The sequence below is a fragment of the Mus caroli genome, unplaced genomic scaffold (assembly GCF_978045245.1).
Source record: "Mus caroli unplaced genomic scaffold, Mus_caroli_1 scaffold_8, whole genome shotgun sequence".
Taxonomy (NCBI): Eukaryota; Metazoa; Chordata; class Mammalia; order Rodentia; family Muridae; genus Mus; species Mus caroli.
This window is the reverse complement of record NW_028227263.1, coordinates 41,341,833-41,356,418: the sequence shown is the minus strand read 5'-3', so window position 1 is coordinate 41,356,418 and position 14,586 is coordinate 41,341,833. Positions and strand designations below refer to the sequence as shown.

Below are 14,586 nucleotides of genomic sequence, written 5' to 3'. Positions count from 1 at the left end.
AACTGTCTTACATACAGGACCATCTGAAAGATCCAGTAATATTAATGAAATGCTTACAGAAAAAGATTTTCATAAGGATTCCGATATTCCCCATACTACCTTGAAATAGAAGGTGTTTTATTCACAGTTAAATAACATTTTTGGTCACAGTAAGTTTGTCTCTTTCCCAGTTGTCTATGGACTAGACACAAAACAACTACTTTCAATAACATATGAGACAAATACTGGAACAAATTCTCCAAACGGCTATTGGCTAGTGATCTTTATGGAACAAAATCCTCATTACTCGCTCCCGAATCTGCTTGGTCCTTACCCCATAGATCACAGGATTAAGGGCAGGTGGGACAACCACATAGAGATTGGCCAAGAAAATATGGACACATTGGGGCACATTGTGGCCAAAACGATGTGTCAAGAAGGAGAAAAATGCTGGAGTAAAAAAGGTTAAGATAACACCTATATGAGAACCACAGGTATTGAGAGCCTTGAGCCTGGCCTCCCGGGAGGGCAGGCAGAACACTGCATAGAGGATCCTGACATAGGAGAGAATAATAAGAACTACATCCAGGAGTAAGAGAGCAATGTTGCTAAGACCAAATATGATGTTGACTTTGATGCTGGCACAAGCTAGACGGGCAATGCCCATGTGCTCACAGTAAGTATGTGGAATGATGTGATGGCCACAGTAGGGTAGCCTCAGGAGGAGAAACACCAGTGGAAGAACCATGTATAGGCTCCGCAGCACTGCAATACCTGCAATGACCCCAATGACTTTGTTGGTGAGAATGACAGTATATTGAAGAGGCTTACAAATGGCAATATAGCGGTCAAAGCCCATGGCCAACAGCATAATGCTTTCCATGACCGTGAAGAAGTGGATGAAGAACATCTGAGAAAGGCAACCTCCAAAAGATATCTCCCTGAGATTGAACCAGAAGATGCCCAGCATTTTGGGGATGGTGGCTGTGGTCAGTCCCAGGTCAATGGAATCCAACATGGCTAGGAAGTAGTACATGGGCTCATGAAGACTGTGTTCAGTTTGGATCACAAATAAAACAGCAGCATTTCCCAGAATTGCAATGAGATAGAGAAAACAAAAGGGAAATCCAATCCAGATGTGTGCATCTTCAAGCCCTGGGATGCCCAGCAGGAGGAACGAAGAAGGATGGACTTGTGTGTTGTTATACAGGGACATTTTCTCAGTCATAGATAGATGCTGTGCTTAATACAAATAAGTTTTAATGTGTGATAAGTATGCTTTCTATTTGTATACTTAGCCTTTTATCTTCATTCCTGATAACATACAAAAATAACCTTTATATTTTCCTGTTTATATTTGTAGAATAAGTAAAACACTCTCTTCATTTCATGTGTAAGTGTCCAGAATTTCCCATGGCATCAGCTATAGAGCCATTATTAGTGCACTGAAATCATGTAAGAACAAGACTGATACAAAGAAGAGGAGCAAGAAGAAATACAGACTGCAAAGTGGCCAGGAATACATGGAGAGGATGGAATTTCAGGGTTGGTATACAAAGTCATGTTACATATGCTTATGCTCAATATAAAAAATAACTCAGGCACCTGTTATTTTTAACCTTTCCCTATTTGGGGAGCTAATCCCCCAATTGTATATAGAATATTGTTTGTTTGTGGTGTTATGCACTGAGTTGGTTCACAAAGCAGGATAAACAACTTACCTTCTTTTGCTCCTTTTCATGTAAAAGTTTTGTCATGTAGAATTTCTACATTTTCATATTTAGATGAAGAGATGAAGCTGTAGGTGTTTTAATTTTTATCATAGGAAAGAAATCATTCATGTCCATTATAGTTGTATTACAAAATCTCACCAGGTTTGGAAAGTAAAGATAATGAGAGGGAAAATATATTTGATAAATATCATTTTGCTCATTTTTGGCTAAGATAAATACATGAATTGAAAGATAGTTTTAATACAGACAAAACTTTCATTTGGTCAATGTATAAATAATGCATCCAGTATGAAAACTCTTGAGATATGGACCAGATACTGGAAAAAAGAGCTACATAATTTTCCAATATACTTCAACCTATGTATATGAAATAGACAGAAGTACTCAAGATATTTCTGTTTAATTCCTTTTCTGATTCTATCCCAGTACCATGTTCAATGAATGTTGCTATTATAGTAAATTCTGAATGAGTAGTAAATTAAACTCCTGAAGAATACAGGCATGAAGCTCATTCCTTCACTTATTTACCCCCCCAAAACCCTATTGTATTAATAATGTGGAAGTAATTGAATGACATGTATAATTGTACAGAAAGAATATATTCACAATAAACATGCTTAACTCTTGAAAAAACTCAAGGTGTCTCCCAGATATGTTTATAAATGTAAGAAGCCTTGGGATGTTTTTATGTGCATGGGTAGAGGAAAACATGGAGGGGTGGGAGAAAGGAGCAAATGTGATCAAATATGTTACATGAAAAATTTTAAAATAAATTAAGAAATAGAGTTCTATCTTTGGACTTTAAAAAATTAAGGATACCAGTGTTTCTTTCTTTAACATATGATGACACACACATATTCCTAGACATAACCATTTAAGGCCTATACAACACTGCAAAATGAAAAATAATTTGATAATTTTACAAGTTGTTTGAGGAACACTGTGTTCATATGTATGTGCATGGGAGTATGTAGGTATGGACATGTGAGTATCTCTTACACTGCTGATATTAAGGAAAATGAAACTAAAATTCTTTTTTTTTTTTTTTTTCTTCGAGACAGGGTTGCTCTGTGTAACCCTGGCTGTTCTGGAACTCACTTTGTAGACCAGGCTGGCCTCGAACTCAGAAATCCGCCTGCCTCTGCCTCCCAAGTACTGGGATTAAAGGCGTGCGCCACCACGCCCCGCGAAACTAAAATTCTTAAATTTGTTACATGAACCTATGTGACATACAGTTGTAGTTCTATTTTTCTTTTGCTGAGAGCATGCACAGTTTTATAGTTGGGAAACATTTTGACAACCCATCCTTTCACATGTTTACAGGAATTCTACAAGTATTGGTGTCAACCAGGCAATCTGAAGACAAATTTAGATAAAACTGATCATATACTCCCTCCAGACATACCTTTTTGGGGCAAAAAAGCAATACAATTCAAAATAGGCCATTGTTTAAAGTTTTCTGCCACAAACCCCCATTTTAAACTTGTACTGAAAATGGTATGGTAGATTGTGCACAGATTGCTACAAAGAAGGGCTTAAGACAAAGTCCAAGTAGAAGACTGGAACTTTGGAGGTGGGAATGCATGCCTATGGATATGTGCAAGTATACACAAACGTGCATGAGGGTAGGCATGAAAGTGTGTGCATATGCAAATATAAGCCTCAGATGGTTTTTCTCTAGTACCACATACACTATATTTTTATTTTATTTTATGTTTATTTTTTATTTTACCACAAATTTTCTAATGGACCTAGAGCTCACCTAGTAAACTAAGCTGGTTGGCCATCAAGCCCCAGGAATCTAATTTTCTCCACCTCCACAGCCCTATTACAGCTGTGCCAAAAAATGTCCACCTATTTATGTAGAGCTTAGAAGCCAAGCTCTTTCCAGACTGAGCTACTCTTAGGTATTCCCCACACCAAAGCACTCCAGGTAAAGAGGAAAAGGCATTTTGTTAAAGAAAAAGAATAAGATCAAAGTTGAGGAAATGGAAGCACAATGACTAATTAGTATGTAAAAAAGCAATCTATGGCCCTTTCACTAACCTCAGGAAGACTTAGTAGGCTGATGAGTCTTATGTGACTGATGCCCAGGACAATGGCAGAGGCTTCATAGAGCAGAAACTGAGAGCAACATTGTAGCTTCAGGCCATACAAATTTTGCCTGTGGACCTCTGAGGAGAACATCATGTTCTCACACCATCATGTGTCCAGTTAGAAGCTCAGACAAGATAGGTACCTGGGCTTTGTTTTCTGCACCTAATACTGCAACCAACTATGGATTATAGAATCTGTGCCCTCTCTCAGAGTTTCTCCTCTGCTTTCTGTGTCCTATTTCATAAATGCCTATGCTAAACAGCCATCATCCATGATACACTTAGACATAAACTCATTAATTCAAAAACATGCTTTTGGATGCCCTTGATGCCTCTTTGTAAGCAGAGAAGTACAGTCTGATGTTTCTTGTAGTTCAGACAGCAGGTATGAGTTATACAAGATTAGAAACAGCAGCTAAATAAAAATCAGACATTGGTGCAAAGACATACTCAGATTTTTTTCTTAGTTTTACATGTGAAAATGTGTATGACCATATCAAAAAGTGTATGCAGGGAAGGAACAGCCTTAGAGGTTGCATGAGTATGTACTTTTTTTCTGCATCTGGTACTTATAATTTCAGAATCCCTCCATCTCCTCCCTTCTATCTGGGCAGGGACCCTTTCTCCATTTCCCTTAACATTTTTTCTTAGTCTATACACAATATGCCTTACCTTTCTAAATCACTATAAAATGTCATTCAGGATAATCCTGTGGCACACTCTTTGCTTGCTGAGCAGAAGTAATTTATGCTTTTTTCCATGGTCCCAAGTCCCTTAAGAATGCAATCACAGTATCATGGGAACCTTGATAGAGGGCAGTGTGTGGCCTCTGGAGAGTTCCTCCTGTCAGTCACTCTTTGTGCACATAAGATACAAGGGTGAGGACTATTGCTGCTCCTTTGCTTCTTTTTAATTATCTATGCCTTTACTTGGACTAATACAATGTGCTTGAATTATGCTTGCAAAATTAACTTTTAAACTCCTAGAACATTTTTGGGGATTTTTGCTGCTATTTTCCTATTCATCCCCAGTTTCTGCCCTTCACAGAGTCCCTCTCACTCCTTATGTGGTTTGTTTTGCTTATGGATAGATTAGCCAATTTTCCAGCATTGCGATTCTGTGATAGAACCTGGTTTATCTCAATGTTCTCATCAATGATAGACATCTACACATAGACACTGAAAATTCATTGTTCTGTGAAAACTGCTGTGATGTAACAACAGTTGTGCAAGAGACATGTAAACATGCACATGTGCCTTTATATATGTGCCTGACATAAACACAGATGTAAAAAGAAACTTGGACAGTGAGTTAAAGGGCTGCCTAAAGTGATCATAAACAGGCAAAAAGAAACACAACAATCAAAAGGGAAGTCATAACAAAGAAAGTATAAGGTAGTGAATTATAACATAAACATACGATTTCCCCAAACAGCAAATTAAGAGGAGAGTCTGAAAGGTAACCAAATTGACCTCTTAGCAAGATAAATCCTTTAAAATGATGGAAGAAAATAGAAGTATCAAATATTACAATTGATAATAAAGATTGATTGCTCTAACTTTTTTGCCAGGTTTAATGAAGATAATGACAGTTAAAGATTCTATGTACTTATAATATACAATATCTTGATGTCTATGCATAAGTAAATGATTATAGTCAAGGTAATGAACAAGTCACTTACCTTAGATTTGTCAATATGAGAGTAGTAAGATATACCCTTTGCAAGTAAATCCCATCATTGTTTATAACAATCATTGCTCTATACAGATGATCTCTAAAAGATACCCATTCCCTGTGAACAAAGCTTTTCATCTTTTGTCTTCATTTCCCAAACCTCACTCATAACCTGGGCTCTTGTAGTTAACATTATGTTGTCTCTCTTTAGGAATTACATAGTTTTTAAGCACACAGTTGAGACCTTAGAGTGACTTTTGTTTTTGGCTCATTTTACTGAAGATGGCTTCTTACAGTTCATGTATGTTCTCATATGTGACAGAATATGCCCTTGGTGGGTTGGCAATGCTCCAATGGAAGGCCACAGATACATAAATATATAGTTAGCATCAACTGTTCTTGAACTTGCAGTATGGAAGGGGTGGGTCTTGAGAGGGGTGAATCTGATCAAAATGTATTTTATGAGAGTCTCAAAGAACTAATAGAAAATGAGAAAAGGGGAGTTTATATACTTGTTGGTATAATAAACATCTTTCTTTGAGAAATACCTCACTGTCCTTTGCATAGTTTTCATCTTATATCTTAGTATTGTCTTACCTCTATTAGATATTAAGCTTTATGATCTATGTGGCAGTGCCCCCGATTACTTCTTTCACAAAGCCTTTCATCTGATTTTGTTTTCTTGTCTTTGCTTCTGGTGTCAATTTAAAGAGCTCATTGCCAAAACCAGTGCCAATAATCTTACAGTATGCTAAGATTGCTGGGCAGTTGTAGCTCTTAGAGAGTACTTGAGTTTCCACACACCCACATGGCATCTCAAAATCATTATAACTCCAGCTCTGGAATATACAACCATATCTGTACAGTTCTCAACAAGTTCATTAACACAAAGAATGGGGATTATTAAAAATCCTAAGTTAGTTATAAGGATCCAAGAAGGCCAAATAAGAAAGGTATAGAAAGATGCTCCTAAATAGCATCTCGACTACATAAAATAAATGTGGACATATCAGCTACAGTGGACTACAGCATACTTCACACCCATTCCATGCTGAAGTATTTGTTGTAAAAAATAATAGGGTAAAAGGAACAAACTGACCATGTCTCTGTGACACATCTTACTAATGTAGTCAACTAATACAATCATACATTGGAGAAAAGACAACAGTATTCACATAGTGACTAGCAGCCCATAATACACTGAATAGGTAAAGAAAACGTGGTATGTGTTTACTTTGGAGTGTTATTCAGCAATAAGAATACAATTATACTATTTCCTGGAAAATGTATGTAACTTGAGATCCTCAAATTACATGAAGCACACCAGAACCAGAAAGACTAAAATGGCATTTCCCTCTCAGTTGTGAATTTAAGATGATATATATATATATATAATGTGTGTGTGTGTGTGTGTGTGTGTGTGTGTGTGTGTGTGTGTGTGTGTGTGTGAAAGAGAGGGGGGGAAGAGAGAGAGAGAGAGAGAGAATAAATATATAAATAAGACTTTTGGAAGTAAACTAGAAGTGGTGGGCAAAGAAGTAGAAAAAGTGAAGAAGCTATGAAAGATTGGTATGGGTCAAATACATGACACACTTTAATGAGATTTTTATAAAATCCAATAAATATAATAAATATTGAAGATAAAGATACATCAAGAAAGATTAAATCAAAACAAAAATTATAGTGTCCAACAAAGTGCAATGCTAATGAAAAAAAAAGGCATACAAAGAAACAAAGCACACTAGGTAACATGTCTCCATTATATGAGCTATCCAGAATGAATTAATAAATAAAATTCATAAAGACGGAAAACAAAGTAATGTTTTCAAGGAACTGGATGGAAGGAGAGATGAATAGGAAAGTGATGTTTAACGGTATCACTTTGTGTTTGCTTTTGGAAAGATGAAAAAATGTTGGATCCAGATAGCAGTTATAGTAACACAGCATTGTGACTGCTCTATGGGCCACTGAACTACAAAATTTAAAATGGTAAGTTTTACGATGTATGGATTTTATAAGGATGAAAATGCTACAGCATGTACAAATTCTCACGGGTTGGAGGAGGGGGGCTGGAAAAGAAGAGAGAAAACAAAAGAGGAAATGAGACTTGCCTAAATGATGTATGAAATAACTAAAAGGGCAATTAATCAAATAAAGGTGAATTGTTCACTGAGTAGGGACGGAGTAGCTCTTCAACTGGTGGAAATGAGTAAAGGGAATTACTTTTCACTCATTAGAAAGACACTGGCAGCCTGAGCACCGGGGAGAGCCATCTTAGTTGCCAGATCACACCAAGACTAGTCTGTGCAGGTGAGAGTGTGGACTACAGAAGCTAACAGCTTCTGGGACAGGCAGAAGCCACAGAGATTCTGAGGCAGACTCCATTTCAGACTCCAGACATCCGGGCACCTTCCCTGCCAGAGTAGAGGTGTTTGCCCCACCCGGGAGGGCTTTGCCTGAGCACCTGGGGGAGCCATCTTGGTTCCCGTACCCACTGAGACTAGTCTGTGCATGTGAACGTGTGGACTACAGAATCTAACAGCTTCTGGGACAGGCAGGAGGCACAGAGCTTCTGAGGCAGACACCATTTCAGGCTCCAGACATTCGGGCACTGTCCTTGCCAGAGGAGAGGTGTCCGCCCGGCCTGGGAGGGCTTTGCAGGATGCATGATGGCGAAAGGCAAACATAAGAATCTTACTAACAGAGAAAACCCGGCCTGAGTAGGGGCACAAGCCCCTTCTGGTCCAACCAGCACCGGGGTAGCTAGGATGCAGAGTCGGCTGACACCCGCCAGCTACCCACAACACCAGCCACGGGATCTTAAGACTTCTGGTGAGTGGAACACAGCATCTGCTCCAATCCAATGGCTCAGGACCTGAGACTGCATTAGTTAGGGAAGCAGAAAACCTGGCCTGAGTAGGGGCACAAGCCCCTTGCGGTCCTACAAGCACTGGGGTAGCTAGGGCACAGAGTCGGCTAACACCCGCCAGCTACTCACAACACCAGCCATGGGATCTTAAGACTTCAAGGGATCCGGCCACCCTCCTGGCCAGAGGACAGGTCTCCACCCGTCCCAGAACCCCTTTGCATCAGGATCAGCGGAAGCCATCTTGGTTCCGGGACTCCGCTGAACTTAGTCTACACAGGTGAGAGTGTGCACCACAGAAGCTGACAGCTTCTGGGACAGGCGGGAGCCACAGAGCTACTGAGGCAGCACCCTTTTCGGGCTCCAGACATCCGGCCACCTTCCTGGGCAGAGGACAGTTGTCCACCCGGCCCAGGAGGCTTTTGCCTCTAGATTGGCGGTAGCCATCTGGGTTCCATGACTCCACCGAACATAGTCTGCACAGGTGAGAGTGTGCACCACACAAGCTGACAGTTTCTATGACCCGCCAAAGCAACACAGCTTCTGGGAAAGGTCCTGTTTTGGCCTTCATCTTCGGCCAGGAGGAGGTCCAAACACCAGATATCTGTGCACCTTCCCTGTAAGAGGAGAGCTTGCCTGCAGAGAGTGCTCTGACCACTGAAACTCAGAGGAGAGAGCCTGTCTCCCAGGTCTGCTGACAGAGGCTAACAGAATCACCAGAAGAACAATCTCTAAACAGAGACAACTATAACAACTAACTCCAGAGATTACCAGATGTCGAAAGGTAAACATAATAATCTTAGTAACAAAAACGAAGACCACTCACCATCATCAGAACCAGCACTCCCACTTCGCCCAGTCCACGGCATCCCAACACACCGGAAAAGCTAGACCCGGATCTAAAAGCATATCTCATGATGATGGTAGAGGACATCAAGAAGGACTTTAATAACACACTTAAAGAAATACAGGAGAACACTGTTAAACAGGTAGAAGACAAAGAAGAAGCACAAAAATCCCTTAAAGAATTGCAGGAGAGCACTGCTAAACAAGTAGAAGACATTAAAGAGGAAGCACAAAAATCCCTTAAAGAATTGCAGGAAAACCAGACCAAAGAGGTGATGGAATTGAATAAAACCATCCAAGACCTAAAAAGGGAAGTAGACACAATAAAGAAAACCCAAATTGAGGAAATGCTGGAGATAGAAACCCTAGGAAAGAAATCTGGAACCATAGATGCGAACATCAGCAACAGAATACAAGAGATGGAAGAGAGAATCTCAGGTGCAGAAGACTTCATAGAGAAGAACGGCACAACAATCAAAGAAAATACAAAATCCAAAAAGATCCTAACTCAAAACATCCAGGAAATACAGGACACAATGAGAAGACCAAACCTACGGATAATAGGAGTAGATGAGAATGAAGATTTTCAACTCAAAGGACCGGCAAATATCTTCAACAAAATTATACAAGAAAACTTCCCAAACCTAAAGAAAGAGATGCCCATGAACATACAAGAAGCCTACAGAACTCCAAATAGACTGGACCAGAAAAGAAATTCCTCCCGACATAATAATAATCAGAACAACAAATTCACTAAATAAAGATAGAATACTAAAAGCAGTAAGGGAAAAAGGTCAAGTAACATATAAAGGCAAGCCTATCAGAATTACACCAGACTTTTCACCAGAGACTATGAAAGCCAGAAGATCCTGGACAGATGTTATACAGAAACTAAGAGAACAGAAATTCCAGCCCAGGCTACTATACCCAGCCAAACTCTCAATTACCATAGATGGAGAAACCAAAGTAATCCACGACAAAACCAAATTCATACATTATCTTTCCACGAATCCAGCCCTTCAAAGGATAATAACAGAAAAAAAAGAAAAAAACCAATACAAGGACAGAAACCATGTCCTAGAAAAGGCAAGAAGGTAATCCCTCAACAAACCTAAAAGGAGACAGCTACAAGAACAGAATGCCAACTCTAACAACAAAAATAAAAGGAAGCAACAATTACTTTTCCTTAATATCTCTTAAAATCAATGGACTCAACTCCCCAATAAAAAGACATAGACTAACAGACTGTCTACACAAACAGGACCCAACATTCTGCTGCTTACAGAAAACCCATCTCAGGGAAAAAGACAGACACTACCTCAGAGTGAAAGGCTGGAAAACAATTTTCCAAGAAAATGGTCTGAAGAAACAAGCTGGAGTAGCCATTCTGATATCGAATAAAATCGACTTCCAACATAAAGTTATCAAGAAAGACAAGGAGGGACACTTCATACTCATCAAAGTAAAATCCTCCAAGAGGAACTCTCAATTCTGAATATCAATGCCCCAAATGTAAGGGCAGCCGCATTCGTTAAAGACACTTTAGTAAAGCTCAAAGCACACATTGCACCTCACACAATAATAGTGGGAGACTTCAACACACCACTTTCATCAATGGACAGATCATGGAAACAAAAACTAAACAGGGACACAGTGAAACTAAGAGAAGTTATAAAACAAATGGACTTAACATATATCTACAGAACATTTTATCCTAAAACAAAAGGATATACCTTCTTCTCAGCACCTCACAGTACCTTCTCCAAAACTGACCACATAATTAGTCACAAAACAAGCCTCAACATATACAAAAATATTGAAATTATCCCATGCATCCTATCAGATCACCATGGACTAAGGCTGATCTTCAATAACAAAATAAATAATAGAAAGCCAACACACACGTGGAAACTAAACAACACTCTTCTCAATGATACCTTGGTCAAAGAAGGAATAATGAAAGAAATAAAAGACTTTTTGGAATTTAATAAAAATGAAGCCACAATATACCCAAACTTCTGGGACACAATGAAAGCATTTCTAAGAGGAAAACTCATAGCTCTGAGTGTCTCCAAAAAGAAAATAAAGAGAGCACACACTAACAGGTTGACAACATACCTAAAAGCACTAGAAAAAAAGGAAGCAAATTCACCCAAGAGGATTCGACAGCAGGAAATAATCAAACTCAGGAGCGAAATCAACCAAGTGGAAACAAGAAGAACTATTCAAAAACCAACCAACCGAGGAGATGGTTCTTTGAAAAAATCAACAAGATAGATCAACCCTTAGCCAGACTCACTAGAGGGCACAAGGACAGCATCCTAATTAACAAAATCAGAAATGAAAAGGAGAAATAACAACAGATCCTGAAGAAATCCAAAACACCATCAGATCCTTCTAATAAAGGCTATACTCAACAAAACTGGAAAACCTGGATGAAATGGACAAATTTCTAGACAGATACCAGGTACCAAAGTTAAATCAAGATCAGGTTAATGATCTAAACAGTCTGATATCCCCTAAAGAAATAGAAGCAGTTGTTAATACTTTCCCAACCAAAACATACCCCAGGTCCAGATGGGTTTAGTGCAGAGTTCTATCAGACCTTCAAAGAAGATCTAATTCTAGTTCTTCACAAACTATTCCACAAAATAGAAGCAGAAGGTACTTTACCCAATTCATTCTATGAAGCCACAATTACTATGATACCTAAACAACAGAAAGACCCAACAAAGATAAAGAACTTCAAACCAATTTTCTTTGTGAATATCAATGGAAAAATACTCAATATACTTCTCGCTAACCAAATCCAAGAACACAACAAAACAACCATCCATCCTGACCAAGTAGGTTTCATTCCAGGGATCCAGGGACAGTTTAATATATGGAAATCCATCAATTTATTTCATTATATAAATAAACTCAAAGACAAAAACCACATGATCATCTCATTAGATGCTGAGAAAGCATTTGACAAAATCCAACACCCATTAATGATAAAAGTTTTGGAAAGATCAGGAATTCAAGGCCCATACCTAAACATGACAAAAGCAATATACAGCAAACCAGTAGCCAACATCAAAGTAACTGGTGAGAAACTGGAAGCAATCCCACTAAAATCAGGGACTAGACAAGGCTGCCCACTTTCTCCCAGCCTATTCAACATAGTATTTGAAGTCCTAGTCAGAGCAATTAGACAACAAAAGGAGATCAAGGCGATACAAATTGGAAAGGAAGAAGTCAAAATATCACATTTGCCAGATGATTTGATAGTATATGTAAGTGACCCTAAAAATTCCAGCACAGAACTCCTAAACCTGATAAACAGCTTCAATGAAGTAGCTGCATATAAAATTAACTCAAATAAGTCAATGGCCTTTCTCTACACAAAGGATAAACAGGCTGAGAAAGAAATTAGGGAAACAACACCCTTCTCAATAGGCACAAATAATATAAAATACCTTGGTGTAACTCAAACTAAGGAAGTGAAAGATCTGTATGATAAGAATATCAAGTCTCTGAATAAAGAAATTAAAGAAGACCTCAGAAGATGGAAAGATCTCCCATGCTCATGGATTGGCAGGATCAATATAGTAAAAATGGCTATCTTGCCAAAAGCAATCTACAGATAAAATGCAATCCCCATCAAATTTCCAACTCAATTCTTCAACAAATTAGAAAGAGCAATCTGCAAATCCATCTGGAATAACAAAAAACCCAGGATAGCAATAACTCTTCTCAAGGATAATAGAAACTATGGTGGAATCACCATGCCTGACCTAAAGCTGTACTACAGAGCAATTGTGATAAAAACTGCATGGTACTGGTATAGTGACAGACAAGTAGACCAATGGAATAGCATTGAAGACCCAGAAATGAACCCACACACCTATGGTCACTTGATCTTTGAAAAGGAAGCTAAAACCATCATATGGAAAAAACACATTTTCAACAAATAGTGGTGGCACAACTGGAGGTTATCATGTACAAGAATGGGAATTGATCCATTCCTATCTCCTTGAACTAAGGTCAAATATAAGTGGATCAAGGAACTCCACATAAAACCAGAGGCAGTGAAACTTATAGAGAAGAAAGTGGAGAAAAGCCTCGAATATATGGGCACAGGGGAAAAATTCCTAAATATAATAGCAATGGATTGTGCTGTAAGATCAAGAATCGACAAATGGGACCTCATAAAATTGCAAACCTTCTGTAAGGCAAAACACACCGTCAATAAGACAAAAAGGCTACCAACATATTGGGAAAGGATCTTTACCTATCTTTAATCAGATAGGGGACTAATATCCAATATATATAAAGAACTCAAAAAGGTAGGCTCCAGAAAATCAAATAACCCCATTAAAAATGGGGCTCAGAGCTAAACAAAGAATTCTCTCCTGAGGAATACTGAATGGCTGAGAAGCACCTGAAAAAATGTTCAACATACTTTTTATATATATGTTTTTTAATTAGGTATTTTTCTCATTTACATTTCCAATGCTATCCCAAAAGTCCCCCATACCTTCCCCCCCCTCCCCTACCCACCCACTCCCACTTTTTGGCCCTGGTACTCCCCTGTACTGGGGCATATAAAGTTTGCAAGTCCAATGGGCCTCTCTTTCCAGTGATGGCCGACTAGGCCATCTTTTGATACATATGCAGCTAGAGTCAAGAGCTCAGGTGTACTGGTTTGTTCATAATGTTGTTCCACCTATAGGGTTGCAGATCCCTTTAGCTCCTTGGGTACTTTCTCTAGCTCCTCCATTGGGGGCCCTGTGATCCATCCAATAGCTGATTGTGAGTATCCACTTCTGTGTTTTCTAGGCCCCGGCATTGTCTCACAAGAGAGAGCTATATCTGGGTCCTTCCAGCAAAATCTTGCTAGTGTGTGCAATGGTGTCAGCATTTGGAAACTGATTATGGGATGGATCCCCGGATATGGCAGTCTCTGGATGGTCCATCCTTTCATCTCAGCTCCAAACTTTGTCTCTGTAACTCCTTCCATGGGCATAATCCCGAGTAAGGTAATCTAATCACAAAAAAAGTCACATGATATGTACTCACTTATAAGTGGATATTAGCCCAGGAACTTAAAATCCCCAGATACAAGATACAATTTGCAAAACACATGAAACTCAAGAAGAATGAAGACCAAAATGTGGACACTTTGCCCCTTCTTAGAATTGGGAACAAAACACCCATGGAAGGAGGTACAGGGACAAAGTTTGGAGCTGAGTTGAATGGGTGGACCATCAAGAGACCTGCCCTGATATAGCTGTCTCTTGTGAGAATATGCTGGGGCCTAGCAAACACAGAACTGGATGCTCACAGTCAGCTATTGGATGGATCACATGTCCTCCAATGGAGGAGCTTGAGAAAGTACCCAAGGAGC

The 14,586-nt window shown here is 39.1% G+C and overlaps 1 protein-coding gene across 1 annotated transcript; it reads right to left on the bottom strand.

Moving 5' to 3' along the window:
• Positions 1–253: 253 nt before the first annotated feature.
• Positions 254–1,207, bottom strand: LOC110289205 (olfactory receptor 52E8). Its single transcript, XM_021155360.2, has one exon. The coding sequence runs from the start codon at positions 1,205–1,207 to the stop codon at positions 254–256; it is 954 nt and encodes a 317-aa protein (XP_021011019.2).
• Positions 1,208–14,586: the final 13,379 nt, after the last annotated feature.